General features: G+C 58.9%; 1 protein-coding gene across 15 annotated transcripts in view; it reads right to left on the bottom strand.

Annotated features, from left to right (window-relative positions):
- Positions 1-4093: 4093 nt before the first annotated feature.
- The window catches only part of NCOR2 (nuclear receptor corepressor 2), a 237237-nt gene continuing 224503 nt past the window's right edge, over positions 4094-16827 (bottom strand). For 9 of the 15 annotated variants that reach the window (XM_027567024.1, XM_027567022.1, XM_027567025.1 and 6 more), the window contains 10 exons: positions 15561-16102; positions 14262-14411; positions 13948-14093; positions 13266-13459; positions 12261-12410; positions 11494-11639; positions 10055-10108; positions 7167-7391; positions 5839-6018; positions 4094-5265 (listed from right to left, as the gene is read on the bottom strand). In XM_027567024.1, coding sequence (XP_027422825.1) covers positions 5084-5265; positions 5839-6018; positions 7167-7391; positions 10055-10108; positions 11494-11639; positions 12261-12410; positions 13266-13459; positions 13948-14093; positions 14262-14411; positions 15561-16102 — 1969 coding nt within the window. In that variant the 3' untranslated portion in view covers positions 4094-5083. The remainder of the gene's footprint in view (positions 5266-5838; positions 6019-7166; positions 7392-10054; positions 10109-11493; positions 11640-12260; positions 12411-13265; positions 13460-13947; positions 14094-14261; positions 14412-15560; positions 16103-16827) is intronic. The other 6 variants (XM_027567028.1, XM_027567027.1, XM_027567030.1 and 3 more) reach the window with 4 other exon arrangements.

The raw sequence follows: 16827 nt of genomic DNA on the forward strand, positions 1-16827 counted from the left end.
CCGAGGCTCAGGGTGCTGCCTGCAGAAGGCACTTTGGTCTTCTGTCCTCCCCACAATGCTCTCCAGATCCACTGGGCAAACTTGGGGGGCAGAGGTTGCTCACTAAGCTCCCTGGGAGGGGAAGACCAACATGGGAAGGGCGTGGTGGCCGGAAAGAGTCTCTTGCTTTACTTCTCTGAGCATCTGCAAGATGGGCACATGATTTCACCTCCCTGGCGGCTGGGACAGTGAGAATCCATGCTGGTAAAGCTTCGGCTGCAATTGAATCAAGCTGGGACCATCCTGGGGGCGGGTCAGGGCATCCATCTCTCACGCAGCCGCAGAAACACTTCCCAGGTTGGAGGACCGGCTCTGGCCCCACACACCCAACCTGACCTGCTTTGCTAGGCTTCTTCTGCTGTCTCCCCAGCCAGTCTCTGGGTTCATCACACTCACAGGCCTCAAATCCAACTTGGCAGCCCCCGCCCACCTACAGACAGGTGCCCTGGCGGCAGTCTCATCCCCGCCCGCCCTTAGTGATGCTGCGAACAGCGGCCCTGGCAGCCGACATGTACATGGACTGCCTTCTCTGTCTGCAGACCGCCTGACCCTGCTGTCAGCACTTTTTTGCATTTAATCTTCCCAAGGAGCCTGTGAAGTAGCTGGTGAGACATTCTAATGAGGAAGTGGGACCTGGCCAAACTCCAGAGGGGTGAGATGGACAGACAGCCTGTCGTGTGACTGCCACAGCTGAACCTTCCCTGGCTTCCCGGAGGAGGCGTGAAGACAGACACTTCCTTCTAAGGGCTCGCTCCCACCAGCTGCCAGGGATCAAGTCAGTCCCACCCCTTCCCGGTAATATGCAAATGAGCCACTGTCCGTGGACCACTTGGAGTTTTCCCTCCCCTCTCTCCTTTCCTAACAAACCCATTCATGTCTTTTTCCCTGGCCTCACCCCACCAACTCCTGCTCAGATTGGTAAACTGTGTCTCTACAGAACTACACAGCCCAGCTCTGAGTTACTCCTCCCAGCAATATCATTGTCCCATTTTACAGATGGGAAAACCAAGGCACAGAGGGTTCAAATGGCTTGGCCAGGGTCACAGAGCCGTTAAGTGGCAGCTGGCCTCACCGTCCATCCATACGCGCAGGCTACACCACCTCCCTCCTGCCTGTCTCGTACGTGGTCTGGCCCCTTGATGGGAGCCCTTCCTGAGGCAGTGGGTCTCTGTCCTGGCCCCACACTAGTTTCCCGGCCTGCTTTCCCCTCAGCACTCATATCCTCGCAAGTCAATGAGCTCCAATTTCAGAAAACCAGCCCCTCATCTTACTGGGTGTTGCTTGTTCTGTCTCAGAAATTCCAGGGCCCCCACACAATGTCCACCCACCCTGGCCTCCTGAATGCCCTGGCTGGGTCTCACCTCCCATGCTTTGCCCACACAGGTTCCTCCCACTCAGCACATCCCTTCCCCAAGAGCCACCACCTCCAGGAAGCCACCCTGATTGTTCCAGGTCAGTTGTCATTTTGTCTGAGTCACCTGGGCCCAGGAAGGCTTGTCCTGAGCCAACCTGAGTGCCTTGGGGACCAGCCCATTCCTGCCTTCCCTGTGGATGGCAGCTCTTCAGGCCAGTGGGCTGGGCCTTCCTCTGAAGAGCTGTCTGTGGCCTTACTGGAGATGTCCTGGCCACAAGGAACTGAAGGGATCGGGTTCTAGCTCCAACCTTGGGTACCACCCCTGCCATCAGGAGGGCTGCAAAGCATCTGCATCAGAAACATCTGGGCTGCTGGATGAATACAGATTCCCAGGCCCCACGGTGAACCCAGAGAATCATTCATATCCACCAGGTGGGGCTCAGGAATCTGCATTCTAACCAACGCCACACTGAGACACAAGGACACTAAATAACTGTCCCCCACCTCACAAACCACGTTCTCATTTCCTACTGAATGTGATCCTCACGTGTCAGTTCAGCTCACCAGTCACCAGGGGGCTTGGTTAACAATAGACAGGAAGAGAAAAGCAAGAGCCTTGCTCTCCAGGGGTTCTGTCCAGTAGCTTGTGGTGTATTAGCAGAGACCCAGAGGAGCAAGAAGACGGGAGAGATGATGGGTTTTAGAGGAGGGAACGACCTAGCTGGGTTTTGAAGTGTGTGTAAAAGTTTTCCAGGAAAATGGGGGTCAGGGAACAGCATGAAAGTGTTAGTTGCTCAGTCGTGTCTAGCTCTTTGTGACCCCATGGACTGCAGCCTGCCAGGCTCCTCTGTCCATGGGATTCTCCAGGCAAGAACACTGGAGTGTGTTCCCATCTCCTCCTCCAGGGTATCTTCCCAACCCAGGGATCAAACTGGGGTCTTCTGCACTGCAGACAGACTCTACCAGAGAATTAATGCGAACAGCTTTGGGCTCCTTTTAAGATGGACCAGTAAGAAAACTGAACCAGAAGGGAGTCAGGTGAACCCTTTTGGGGGCTGAGCCTGGAAAAGAGGGTGGACCCTCTGCAGGCACCAGGAGGACCTGAGTTCTCCCTGTGCCCTGCCAACATCCTGGTGTGGGGTCTGTGCTACCGGCCCTGAGAATAGAGGTGCCAGGTGGTGTCAGTTCTGAGGTCCTGGAGACAGAGGGCTGGCAGAGATGACCCTGTGGGTTGACAGCTGTGTTACCCCCTCACCCCCACCCCTGGTCTGACTACAGCTGAGGGAAGAGCCATGGGATCCTGGGTGACACCAGCATGCCTGGCTAACCCCTGGTGGCTGGTGTGGCCAGTACAATCTGACCCACCCTGGATTCCAGGTGGGGGCTGGCCTGCACCCCAGGCAGAGGGAGGCCCCGCCGAGGACAAGACCCTTTGCTGGCCCAACACTGCCACCTGCTTGTCGGCACCAGTACTGCAGCCCAGGTGCTAGGCTGCATGCTGTGGGACTCAAGCCCTCTGCCTACTCCCTTCACGGCAAACAAAGGTTCGCAGGGTAAATTTGTAGTGCCAGCGAGGCTGGGCAGAGTCCCCTGGGAACGCAGATCTCCCCCCCATGCCCCGGTCTACACCCTGGGGAGATGGGGTGCTGGGTTGACCACCAGGTTAAAGGTTGGGCTGGGGATGGCAATTTCTCCCCCAGCGGCCCTGGCTCTCTTCTCCTCTGCCCCGGACCCTGAAAGCCCATCCCGCACACCATGTCTGCTGCTAAGAACTGCAGCCTCTCTGAAGCACTGGCTCCGCTCCTGAAGGAACATGGCAGGCGTGAGAGCACAGCCCTTCAGACCCGTTCAACCAAAACCGCAAGTCGCCAATCGGCAGATGTCTCAAGACTCGAGGTGGGAGGGCTGTTCCCTCTTCTGCCTCATATTCAAAGCCAAGGATCTGTCTGTTTTCTAACGAGGCGTAGGTGGAATAATTTTTACTTTTTAAAGTATTTATTTATGTGGCTGTGCCGCATCTTAGTCGTGGCATACGGGATCTTAACTGCTGTGCACAGGCAGAGTTGTTCCGCAGCATGTGGGATCTTAGTTCCCTGACCAGGGATCAAACCCGTGCCCCCTGTACTACAAGGTGGATTCTCAACCACTGGACCACCAGCCAAGTCCCAGAATAATAACTTTTGAGGTATTTTAACAGTTCAGTGTTGATGATGCCTGTCTTGGACACTGTCAGCATGGGTGTGAATTTCCGATACCCTCCTCGTGGGTGAAAATTCAATACTCCCACCATGGGTGTGATGGTTCAATGTCCGCACACTGACGTCCTTACCATTGGTATAAATGCTCGCCTGCAGAGGAGCCGACTCACTGGGAAAAAACCCTGATGCTGGGAAAGACTGAAGGCAGGAGGAGAAGGGGACGACAAAGGATGAGATGGTTGGATAGCATTCCTGACTCAATGGACATAAGTTTGCTCCGGGAGATAGTAAAGGACAGGGAAGCCTGGCTTGCTGCAGTCCACGCGGTTGCAAAGAGCCGGACACGACTGAGCAACTGAACAACATTCAGCTGCAGATGGGACGAGTCTGGGGAGCCCGGGGACGTGCCCATGTCCCCCACAGGGTTACACTCCCACCGTCCCGTTCTGTGTTGCCCACCCTCCGGGCTGCGGGTCCGAGATAGAGAAGGAGCCTCTGTAACTCGAGTATAATTTGCTTTTTAATGAGAAGAACATGTGTAAATGACAGGACGCCACCGCCGTGCGCAGATGGCGGTCACAGAATACCCATCAATTCATTCTGCCCAAGGAAGGGAGGACGCAGGGGGGCTTGGGGGCCGGCAACTCCCACCCCCCCTTGGTCCTGCGGACAATGGGGTCACCGACTGTCGGCCTGCGCACGCCTCTTGAACGGTAAGCAGAGATCGAAAGCACAGCAGCAATAATACTGGGTAAGTCCTTCCTTGCTTAAAACATCTGAATTAATTCATTGAAGGTATCAAAAATATACCCTGTAAACCAATATATCATTTACACCTGCCTTTCCTTCCCGCCGCTGCGGCAATGCTGCGTGAACGAAACAGTCCAGTTCCTCGGAGCAGCCGCTCGCCCCAGGCCGCACCCGGCCCTGTCGCCTGCCCACCTGGCCTGATTCGGTTTCCCGCGGTCTCGTCGGCTGGGGCAGCCCCTGGGGCCCGGGGAAAAGAGTGCTGGGGCCTGGACAGGGCCCGTGTCCGTCTGTCCAGAGTGCTAAGCGGGAGGGGGGTTGGGGGCAGACGGGGCTGGGGGTGCGGGGGCTGCGAGCTCAGTTTAGACTTTGGTTCCAAATGCGTTAAGGGGGGAGGCAGTGGCGTGGGAGGTGGGTGGTCGTCCTGCTTTGGGTCCCTGGCCGCCCCGGCTGTACGCGTGTGGCTGCCACACACGCCTGCTGCGCCCCCTGCCCGGCCCGGCCCCTCCCCTCCCGAGCACCAGGTAAACATCCCCTGAGTAAGGTCACTGCGCGGGCCAGCCGGGGCGGGAGTCGTAGTTAAGGCTTTAGACAGGCAAGGATGCCGGCTCTGGACGGACGGACGGACGGACGGATGGGCGCACAGGCAGACTCAGGGGCTCCTTCCTCGGTGCGGGGAGTCGGCGGCCGCCCGCTCCTCGCCCCGCTGCTCCAGCTGCTCGCTGCCCCCTCCCCGCTCTGACCGTCACTCGCTGTCGGACAGCGTCTCGTACTGCGAGCAGAGCAGCGGCTTGGGCTCCTCGTCCCAGGCGTGGTGGGGGCCGGCCAGGGGCCCGCTGCCCGCGGGGAGCCCGGGCGGGGGCGGGGAGGCCATGACCCCTGCCTGCAGCCGCATAATCAGGGGGTTGTAGGGGAATGGGGTGGACCCTGCCGGAGAGACCGGGAGAGACAACTCGGTGAGCCAGGCAGTCCCTGTGGGCCCCACCCACCTGCAACTCTGGGGCCTCGCCCTCCTGCCTCGGCTGCCCCTTCTATCTCCTGAAGGTTCTCAAACTTCCCGCCTGGACTCCCTGCCACCACTCCCATCCCATCCATGCCCAGCAGCCTATCTTCCAGCCCTGCAGGAGCCTCCTCGCTGCTCCTGCCCTTGTCCCTGGGGCTTGTTCTGCAGCCAAGGGATCTCCTGAACCTCCACTAGGGACCTCCCCACACTCAGAGAGAAATCGGGGGTGGGGGGCTCCCTTGCAACCCCCTGCAAACCCATGGGACTGGTCCCTGCCCACGAGCTTCTCTCTTCACTTCCGGAATCCTTCATCCTCTCTAACTGCACCCTTGCCCTCCAGCTGGGCCCTTACAGGAAGTGTCCTGACCCTGTGCAAGCCTGAGTTTAGCTGGGCAGGGCCCTGAGTGGTTTTCTCAGAACAGGCCTGACCACACGCTCCGTGCACGGTAGGTGCTCAAGCAGCTGGCCTGGCCCCCTTGCCCAGCCCAGGTGCCCACCTGCGGACGAGGGCCGGTCCTCCCACACGCGATTGGTGAGTGGAGTCCGGCGGTTGCAGTCTCCTTCCGAGTGCACCGAGGAGACGGAGGGTGGCCGGTCCCCAGACGCCAGGCCCGGGGCTGGGGACTTGGCTTTTCGGCTGCTGGGTCTGCCGGAGACTTTGGCCTTCCCGCCGCCACCTGCAGGGAGACACACGGAAGGGGCCGCGTTGGACTGTGAGGACAGGTCTCATGCTGTGGGGACTGGGGGATGGGTGAGGCCCTGACCCCCTGCTTCCTGGGCCCCCCAGGGAGGGGGAACAGCAGCCCACGCCCCTGGGAAGCCAAAGAGGTCAACCAGATGTCCAGACCCAGCCATGCGCCTGGATGTGCAGGGGTTTCTACTAGGGCAGTGGATAGAACTATGTGCAAAGCCCCCTCAGGCTGCCCCGAGGCCCATCTACCCACTATGGGCTAACACTCCAAGCACAAAGCCTCAGGCCTCTGGCTTGACCCTGACCATGGCCCTAGGACTGTGCTGGGGCCTGGGGGGGTGCAGGCCCTCTGCAGGGAAGCCAGGGGCCCTGAGGCCAGGCCTCGGCTCGCCTTAAGTCCAGAAACGTCCTGGGGCCACAGCGTCCAGGTTAGAAAAATGGTTCAAGCGCTCTCCTTGCCCAGCCCTTGCTCTGATATGTGGTTATGATTAGGGACCCAGGGCTAAGGGCGAGCCGGTCCGTGTGGTTTCCCTAACTCATCTGAGTTTGGGTCTGGCACACAGACCCTGGTCTCCTCCCCAGCAGGCCCGAGGGCCAGCCGTGGACATGCATGGTGGCCACTGCAGGCACAGAGCCCACTGGCCTGGCTGCCCATGAGCCCAGGGGTCCCCTCGATCCACACACAGAAGGTAAGGTCCTCACTCCAGCCCGATCGCCCCCAAGGAGACACAGAGGCCAGGACGCGGGCATCCGGGGACCTGTGTCCGGCAGGGTTCGAGGAAGGCGGGGCAGGGCTCGGGCAGCGGTGTGAGTGGTTTTAGAAAAGCGGCAGCTCCTTCGTGCCCAGTGGGCAAGGGCGGACCCGGGGCAACTGGGACACCTGGGGGTGCCCGCCCAGCTTGGGGTTAGCCAACTCCAGGACCACGTCAAACACGCACAAAAAAGTCAAGTCACAAGCTCCAAAGCTGGGGGTGGGGGGCGGGAGGGGGGGCGTTGGTCAGAGGACCGTGGAGGAGGAGGAGGAGGAGGAGGAGGAGGAGGAGGAGGAGGCGGGAGGATTAATGACACCAGGGTGGGGAAAGACGGGGCGGGCGGGCGGGGCTGGAGGGCCGAGGCGGGAGGAGGCCTGCAGACCTGGCGAGGTGAGTGCGTGTTCGCTCCGTCCGTCAGCAGCGGTTATGGGCATAGCAGCAGCGGGCAGGCTGGCACTGGCATTCAGAGGGTTAAAAGCATTGGCGCTGAGCGGGTGCTCTTCCCACTGATCATATTTACCCATGAGCGCCTTTCTAATAATAGCCTCCAGCCCCATGTTGGTGCTGGCATGCTCCTGCACCGCCTGGCTTCTGCAGGTCATGAGGCCTGGGAGAGAGACACACACACAGAGGGGCCAGGAGGGGGCCAGAGGGGGAGGGAGAGAGAAGCACAGAGGGAGAGAGGGAGGAGAAGAGAGAATACACAGTGAGCACATTTCGGCAAAGCGACGATCGGTTTCCCTGTCTACCCCGCCCGCCCTGGTCTTCCCTGTGGGGCGATGGGTGGGAGGCCTCCCTCTGACTCGGACACTGGAGACTCTTAGGGATTCCTGGTGCGGGTGAGGGGGAGAGGTGGGCTTTGGGGAAGTTACATGCTCATCACCCCCCACCAAGCCTCACTTCTACTCTGCCCTCTGGGGAATCGGAAGCTCTTTCTGGCTCCCTAACCCCAGCTGGGGCTGCGTCATTATTTAAAATCCAAGTGGACTTAAAAACAGGGAGTGGGGTGGAGGGCGGGATCAGAGGTTCCCTTATTGAGGGGAAAGGGCTGTGGGGAAACTAAGCCCAGCCTGCGTGCAGCGCTGGGCATGGGGGAGTCCTTCTTTGGTTCCCAGGGCTGCGGAGAGGGACGGGGGGAAGGTGACCAGACAGTCCTCTGGCTGCCCCCACCTGGGAGCCCCCAGCCCCCTGTCTGTCCCCCACCCCCCCACAGCTGGGGCCTAACTCTCCTCCCACGCCTTCTCCCCACCCAGGGAGCCACGAGGAGAGAGAGGTGCAGAGACGGACGGTGAGGGAGGGTGGCAGCCATGCAGTTACGGTGCGTGCGGGGGTCAGGGCAGAGCTGGAGACAGTGGCCTGGCCGCGCCCGCCCGGCCACCCCGGCCCACAGTGGTCCGATCGACGGTTGCCCCCGTGGAGCCTTCCAGACACCCACTGCGAAGTCAAGCCAGTTACTCCTCTTTTTCTGTTCACCAGGTTTTCTGACCCTCTCGTGTTTCCTAGGGACTAATTTTGCAAACCCTGGGGAATGTGCCTCTTTGGGGTATTTTTTGTTGTTGTTAAACCAGACTTCGCTTTCAAAAACCGCCGACAAAGCTCTCTGCCTGCCACCAGGCAGAATTTTTCATGAATTTTAAAACTTTTGCTCCGAGCCAACTGTATGATTAGCAAGTCTGGCTGACCCCTGACTCATCTGTAAACTGGACTGCTGACTTGGTGACACGGCAGCTTCTAAGATCACATTTCTAAAGCAACTATCTGCTGTCTACGTTTCCTTTTTCTCTTCTTCCTTTTACTTTCAAACTCGTTCACAGCCACAAGACCCCTTGACTTTTTTTTTTTTTTTTTAACTGGGTGTTGGCCATGTTTCATCAGCACTTCAAATAAAAAAAAAGCCATGTCCATCAAGAAAAAGCAAATTTTCCTACAGGGGTGATGGATGGGTGGAGGGGCAGGGAGAGCATTTATGATCCTACAAACTTAAACAGAGGGAAGTGGAAAAAAAAGATGTGAGGGATGCTGGTCATGATGGTTCCTCAGTAGGTTAGCATCCTACAATCACAGATGAGCCTGACACCAAGGTCATGGATACATGGTCTGACTGGTGCTTAGTCAGGAAGCTGACCCACCACCAGTCCTGAAGCAGGAGCTAAAGCAGCAGAGACTAAGGTCTGGGGGAAATTCTTTTGTTTGGATTACATGGCTTCAGAAAAAAAAAAGTTGGATCTAATTTATATACAAGTTTTCACATAAATCTTGGTTGTTGCGCATGAATTTCTACATATACGTGCACCTGCGTGTCTCAGTGTTTCAGTCAAGGTTCGGAACATTCTGGAAACATCCATTTCTGACCATCTTGTTGTTTCGACCAAACTGCCTCCTCCCTGTTGCCTAAGGCTCAGCATTTAGAGGCCCCGTGGCCCCTTGATACAATCCAATAGTTGTCTTTTGCTCACCCTGTGCCTGGAGCTGTGATGGCCCCAGAGAAGGTCAATATGTCCCCCTGTGTTCCTCCCGAAGATGCTCCCACTCTGGCAGAGCGTCAGCCCCATCTGCTCTGGGCTCAGCCTTTTCACACCAGACACAAGGCCCTTCCCCACCCAGCCCTACAGAGGCAGCAGAAATGCACAGTGTGGCCCCTACTGGAGGCTGGGGGATCCAACCCCAAGGGCTTCCAACGCATCATAGAAGGCTTAAGTTTCAGCTTTAACACACGTGTGGATTTTACGCTCCTCTCAGAATACATCTGCAGTGTTCCCCTAGCCCCCTGGCTAGCATTTTCAAGAAAAACTGATGCTCTAACTATATAAAATGCCCACCTGGACCGCGAGGGCAGCCTATATGCACACAGGCTCACTCCCCATCCACAGACTCGAGTCTCCATCTGAGACCCCAACAAACAAGCCGGGCAAGTTTCTGGACAGCTGTGTGTGATTCTAACACTGTCCTAAATGCACCAGGAGGCCTTGAAATTGAACTTCAAATAGAGACTCATTGCAGGCCTCTCCCTCCCCCGCCTCCGGCCTTTTATGTGCATCTGTATCCCCACTGCAAGGTTTGCTTAGACCAGAGGAGGGGACACACTCGAACTGAGAAAGGCTGCTTGTCACCACGGCTACAGCCAATGTGGGGCCCAGAGACCTCCATGACCTCACTCCCGAGTCTCCTCCTGGGTCCAGACACCCAGTGTGACCTCCCCAGGGTGCATAGTGACAGGGCTGGGGTGGGGGGACAGGCACAGGGCTGGCGGCCCCCGGGATGGATGGTTACCTGCTCCGGTGATGGCGGGCATGTTGAAGATCTCCGTCCCCGGCTGGCCGATATCTGGAGGGGGATGATAAGAAGGGAGAGGGCGATGGGCCCATGGATCCTGGAAATCATCTGCCCCGTCCCCCCCACCCCACGCCCCTGCCACCCGCCCCGCTTCCCTGTCTGGTCTAGGCAAGGTGCGCCAGCCAGGAGCTTGTGCAATGCAGCAGGCCTAGTCTCGGTCCATGGGATTCTCCTGGCAACAATACTAGAGCGGGTTGCCATGCCCTCCTCCAAGGGATCTTCCCGACCCAAGGATTGAACTCGTGTCTCTTGACATCTACCTGCATTGGCAGCTGGATTCTTTACCACTAGCACCACCTGGGGCAGCACTTGAGAGTCTGTATTTCTTTTTAAAAAAGACAGCCTGCCATACATAACACCTCACTTGGCTATGTCTCGAGTTTTGGAAGTTTGACTACCCTATGTGTGTGTGCTAAGTTGCTCAGTCATGTCTGACTCTTTGCAAGAGACCCCATGGACTGCAGCCCTTCAGGCTCCTCTGTCCATGGGATTCTCCTACAAATGGACTCTGAGTGCTTGTGTGGAGGTTCTAGCACAGCTAGAGGGGAGCACAGAGCTACTCATACACCCTTGACCAAAGAGGGGGTCATCCTCTTTAACTGTGCGCACGGCTCTGGGAGGCACACGCGTGCAGCAGTGAGGGAGGAAGGGGACACCTGCCAGACAGCCAGGTCAGCCAAATCAATCCTGGTGACCAATGGGGTGACAGAGGTCACAGCCAGGTGGCCCTGACATCTGAGATTTTGCATTCTGAGCCAGCTCTCGGGGGCTGCTCATCCACTGGCCAGTGCACGGTACTGGACAAGGTTCTGGACTTAACAGCCTGGGCCAGGGACTGTCTGAAAGGCTGTGATGCCAGCCCCAGAAGAAAAGGCTCTGCAAGGCCCTCGAACTCCCCCTGACTAAAGAGCTCTTTGAAGCTGGGGATGTGAGGACCCTCCATTCATTGGTTTACCAGCTCACAGGTTCTCCTGAGCGTCTGTTATGGGCCAGGCGCTGTGCTAATAGGGGTGGGGAGCTGAGCTAGGACTGACATCCAGGAACCACACAAACAGGGGAAAATCACATATGTGAGGAACACCGTGAGTGGCAGACACATGGAGCCCTTGTATGAGCATGACCTCAGTTGCTGGTGCCCAGCGTGAACTGGCCCGTTCATGCAAATATTCCCCGAGAGCCCTCTGTGTGCTGGGCACCATTCTGGGCACTGCATTCTGTGCCACCAGATACCTACAGCAAAAAGAGAGACCACCCTGGGCTCCTTGAACATGAGGTGACGGGCCAGCGGGAGAGGCGGTCGGCAGGTCCACCCGGCCCTGCTGGTCCCCAATCCTGCCCCCCATCACCCCGCTCCCGGGGAGAGGTGGGCCCCTTACTGTATTCTGGCTCATTCCGGTTGTGGGTGTTCAGCTTCTTATTGATCTCCTGTTTCTTAGATTTGACCATGGCCGAGTTGCTCTCGGTCAGCTTACTGAAGAACGCTGGCGGCTGGCTGGTGTTGCCTGGAGATTTGGAGCCCATCCTGTTGTAAGAATCAGACATCCCAGGTCAGTTCACTTGGCGCTGAGGTTGCACACCCTTGATGACGGGGCGCTTACCACCTGAGCTGCCTTAGAAATTCAGAATGATGCTTCTCCCACCCCCGAGCCTGCTTCCTTGGTCTCTTAGGGACCATGTCTCCTGAAATCCTCTATCCTTGGCTCAGAATATCTCTGGAGAACCCCAGCTGTCCTGGTGGGCCATACCTGTCTCCCTACCACAGTCAGACGCCCAGAAAAGGGCTTGTGGAACCAAAACAGGCTCAGATCACACCTTCCCCTGAGATGAGGGGGTTTTTTTCTCTGCCTCCATCCCCACCCTGGGCCCTGGCTTGGTTCAGAACATTTAGCTCTTTAAATGTCAGATCCTCAAGTGTCGGCAACAGGGGCCCAGCCTGAGCTGAGAGACCCCAGCCCAAGACTCTGGAAGTTGTCATGGAGGTCTCCCAAGTTTCGACCTTGTTTAACAGTAGGTCTGAGGTCCTCAGTTGCACCCCGAAGCCCTTGTCAAGCCCCCAGTTGCACAGCGGTGGACCGAGGCCACAGGTGGGCAAGGGCTGTATTCCTGAGCACCCCAGGAAGGGGAGGGGCCACCAAGAAGATACCTGGGCTCCGCCTGTTCCCCGTCCCGGTACAGCAGCGGGTACATGGTGCCCCGCGGATGCCCAGGCTCCACCATGCCCTCCGGCGGGGACACAGGTTCGATACCATCCTCGCTGCTGCCCAGGGCTGATGTCTTGCTTGGCTCTGGAGACCTGGGTGGAGAGAGGGTCCCAACGGTGGTCAGAGCTCTGAGCTCTCTCTCTTGAAGGGGGTGCACCCCTCCCTCCACTCCCCTGCAAGCCCTGCCTCACTCTAAACCTGCGCTTAGCACACTTTTCCTATAAGGGGCCATATAGTAAGTATTTCAGGGGTGATGGGCCAGTTGTGGTCTCGACTATATTCTTCTTCATTTAAAAAGAATAATCCTTTAAAAATGTAAAAACGTCTTTAGCTCACGGACTGTGCAAGAACAGGCTATGGCGGGATTTGGCCCATGGGGGGCACTTTGTTGAACCCCTGCTGCTCCCCCACGCCAGGGACCCCATTGCTCCCCCAAGGACATCCTGCCATCTCCTTTCCTCTGTGTGCTACCCGGAGTGGCTCCCTCATCCTAATGGAGGGCCCTCAGGGGGGCCCTTCCCTCTCCTCTCCGACCAGGGGCCCCTCGGGGTAACCAGGAGTGTGAAGTGCATGGGTGCCTGCTAGGAGGCTGCTCTCACGTCACACAGCTCTGCTTTGAATCCCAGCTCTGCCACTTACTGGCTGCGTCCCTGTGGGCAAGTGAGTTCACTGCTCCATGCCTCAGTTTCTTCATCTGTGAAATGGGGTAACACTGCCTATACTTCCTGAGGCTGTGGTGAGGATCCTGGTTGGCGTGTGTGAAGGGTTTAGCTTGGTGCCTGGAACCCCCACAGAGTGTGGTGTACATATCAGCTAGGGGTCCAGCTGCTCTGTGACCTTGAGCCAACTCCCCACCTCCCTTAGCTTCAGCCTTCCCGCAGCAGACACCTCACGAAGCTCCTCGGTGGGGGCTGGCAAGGGGCACCCCGTCTCCCACCCCTGCTCACCTCTTGCCCCCTTCACTGTGGGGTGAGCCACGGGCCTGGGTGCCGTGGTCCGGGGGTGGGAGGTAGAGGTCGCTGGGCGGGCGGCGAAGGTCCAGGACAGGGCAGCTGGCTCCGGGAAAGGAGTAGAGGGGGGCGGGGAGGGGCGCGCTGAGCTGCTGCGGGTGGTGCCGCGTGTAGTCCTGCGTGATGACCTCCTGCAGGCCAAGGATCAGAGGAGACATGAACGGTCAGGTGCCAGCCAGCTGCCAGAACCTTCCAGATGGGGTGAGGGCTGAGCTAGCGTTGGGGGTAGAACCTTGGGGCGTGGTCCTCGGCTCCCCAGGAGCTTTGAGCCTGTTTATAGCAGCTCAATGCCCCCAGGTGCATGGGGTGAGGCCCGAAGTCCCCACCTGGGCCCAAGATGGGTCAGATTCAACTGGCCAGCGTGTGTGAGGTATGGATCGTGGATGAGCTTGTGCACCTGACGCCCCATCAGTGGAGGAGGAGGGACACCTGAGTTGGAGACGACTCTGGGACCCCCGGCATGACGTGCCCTTGTCAACCCCCAGATCCCTGGTTCGCCCCCCACCCCTACCCAGGACTCAGTTTACCTGTCAGAGGACGTGTGGACCCTCCTCCCCTCCCTTTCTCAGGACCTAGTCCCGCCCCAGGTGCAAAGGCAATGACGAGGTGGGGTAGTTACACTGATGTGCTGTGCCAGGGTGACGACCCGCTGGTGACCTTTGACCCCTGGGGTGGTCTGGAGCAGCGGGCTGGACGAGGGCTGGTTCTCGGGCAGCGGCCGCAGGTGTGGGAGGTGTGCCGCCTCACCGCTGAGCTTTCCTGGGCCTGCGGGCAGAGCAGGGCTGGTCAGGGCGTGGCCGGGGTGGGCAAGGCCGGTGCCCCCCGGGGCTGCCGTCCTCAGATCCCAGCTCCGCCCTTTGAGCTGAGACACGGGGCTGACTCCACCACCTCCGAGTGCCTTGGCTTCCCCATCTGTGTGGGGCAGGACCCCACCTGGCTGCTTGTGCCGCAGGTCTCCCTCCAGGTGGCTCTTGTCGAGCTCCTCCAGGTGCTTGGGGAGCCCCTTGTCATGGGTCAGGCTGGGCGAGCTCACGGGGCTCACGGGCTCTACCCCGTCGGGGCTGTAGCTGCCGCCGTGGTAACCTGCAGCCGGGCGAGGCCCTGAGTTAGGCCAAAGCCAGGGCCAGGGCTGCCCTTCCCAGCCCGCCCCTCCACGCTGGATGGGTTCCCCCGGGCCAGAGGCGGGGAAGATTTGGGCAGACGGAGAGCGGGAGTGAGCCAGTGTGAGGGCTGCTGGCCAGCCAGGGGTGGGGACATGTCGGGAAAGGAGGGTGAGACAGCACTGCAGAGAGAGGTGGACGGAGAAGAAAGGCAGAGAACGAGACACACAGGCAGACAGGTGGAGGGAGATGGAGAGAGACCCAGAGACAGTGAGAGACGGACAGCAACAAGGTGCCAAAGGGGGACCGGAGACAGACCCGGCTGGTGGGGGCCGGACGTGGGGACTGAGATGGCGCAGGATGGGTTTCGGGCAAGGGAGTGTAGAGGTAGCGGATGGGTGGCGAGGGTGTGAGGTCAGTGTGGTGGCGAGTGACACTCAGATCCCAGGGTTGTCCGCCCACATCCCCCTCTCCAGCACAGAGGAGCCCTGAGCTGGGGCTGGAGGTGGGAGACAGGCACAGAAGACTCCCCTCTTCCCTGGGGAAGCTGGCTGGTGGGTCGGCAAGGTAGACATGGGGCCAGAGCATCCCCAAGACCCCCTCACAACCTGGGCAGAGGACGCTGGGGCCAGGTTCCCAGCTCCTCCTGGGAAGCGGGAGGGTGTTTCTCTTTCCTCCCTGACGTCCCCCTCACTGTACGCCTCGGGGGCAGTGGGGCGGGGTGGGGGAGGCAGCCTCCGAACCACACACAGCAGCAGGCAAAGGCGTGGGCCTGCGCCCCTCCGCAGCCCCGCTCCCCAGACAAAGGTACAAAGAGGGAGATGGGAGGCGCGGCTGGAGTCAAAATCACAGATCCATTCATTAAAGGAAAAAAAAGCGAAAATCCAAAAGAAAAAAGAAAAATCACGATAAAAACGATGTGCAAATGATGCAGTGCTCCCCCCTCCGATCGGAGGGGTGGGTAGGCGCAGCTTGAGGAATCATCAGAGCGTGCAATCGACGAAGACGAGCTTCAAAACAAAATACCAAAACCAACGAAAAATGGGGGGAGGGGAAAAATAAAAAGCAGAGATCTGAAAATATCTTTAGGCCACAAGACGGGGTGGGTGGGCGGCGGGGCCGGAAGTCTTACCATCGCGAGGGGAGTCGTTGGCCAGCGAACCTCCTTCTCGCGGCCCTTTATCGTGAGCAATTTGACGCATGATTATCGCGTCTATGAAGGTGGCCGCTGTCAGGGTGGTCTTACCCAGAGAACGGAGTTCCAATTCCTGGATGGAAAAGGGTTTACTTTGAGTCTTTTCCCGGTGCAGGTCCGCAGCTGAGGCGGGGGGGGCCGGCTGGTCCGGGCTGGCGTGGTGGGACGCGAGGCTCTTCGCTGGGGCGCGGGCGATGGCCGCGTGGCCGGAGCCGGGGGGCGCCAGGGGCCGAGGCTCAGAGCCCTTGCCGGGGGAGGAAGCGGGCTCCAGCCCGGCGCGGGCTGGAGGCTTGGCGAGGAACGTGTGGCCAGCGTCCGCGCGGGGCCGCTCGGGCCGAGCGACCCGAGGGGCCTCCTTAGGCAGCAAGACAGGCTCCATGAGGGTGGGGTAGACCCCGTCGAGGGTGCCGCCCAGCGGGCAGTGGGTGGCGGGTGGGAATGTGGCAGCTGGGCGGACAGGCGAGGAGGTGGAGGTGGACCTGGGGGAGGAGAGAGGGAGGGTCAGCAGCTGCAGGAGTCGTAGCTGTGGCCCTTGAGGCTGAGGCAGGGTCACTCACTCACTTTGACACTCTGAGGGGTCGCCACTGCCCAGAATAGCTCCCACATTCCCCAAAATAAACCCTCCCAACTGTGGCCTGCGAGACCCCATGCCATAGGGCCTCACCTACCCCATCCATCCATCCATCTACCCATCCATCCATCCATCCACCTACACACCCATTCATCCATCTACCCATCCATCCATCCACCCACACACTCATGTACCCATCCATCTACCATCCATCCATCCATCCACCCATGCACCCACGCACCCATCCATCTACCATCCATCCATCCATCCACCCATGCACCCATCCATCCATCCATCCATCCACCCACACACCCATCCATCCATCCATCTACCCATCCATTCATCTATCCATCCACCCATGCACCCATCCATCCATCCATCTACCCATCTATCCATCCACCCACACACCCATCCATCCATCCATCCACCCACGCACCCATCCATCCATCTACCCATCCATCCATCCATCCATCCACCCACGCACCCATTCATCCATCTACCCATCCATCCACCCACCCACACACCCATGCACCCATCCATCTACCATCCATCCATCCATCCACCCATGCACCCATCCATCCATCCATCCATCCACCCACACACCCATCCATCCATCCATCTACCCATCCATCC

This window comes from Bos indicus x Bos taurus, chromosome 17, assembly GCF_003369695.1.
Source record: "Bos indicus x Bos taurus breed Angus x Brahman F1 hybrid chromosome 17, Bos_hybrid_MaternalHap_v2.0, whole genome shotgun sequence".
Lineage (NCBI taxonomy): Eukaryota > Metazoa > Chordata > Mammalia > Artiodactyla > Bovidae > Bos > Bos indicus x Bos taurus.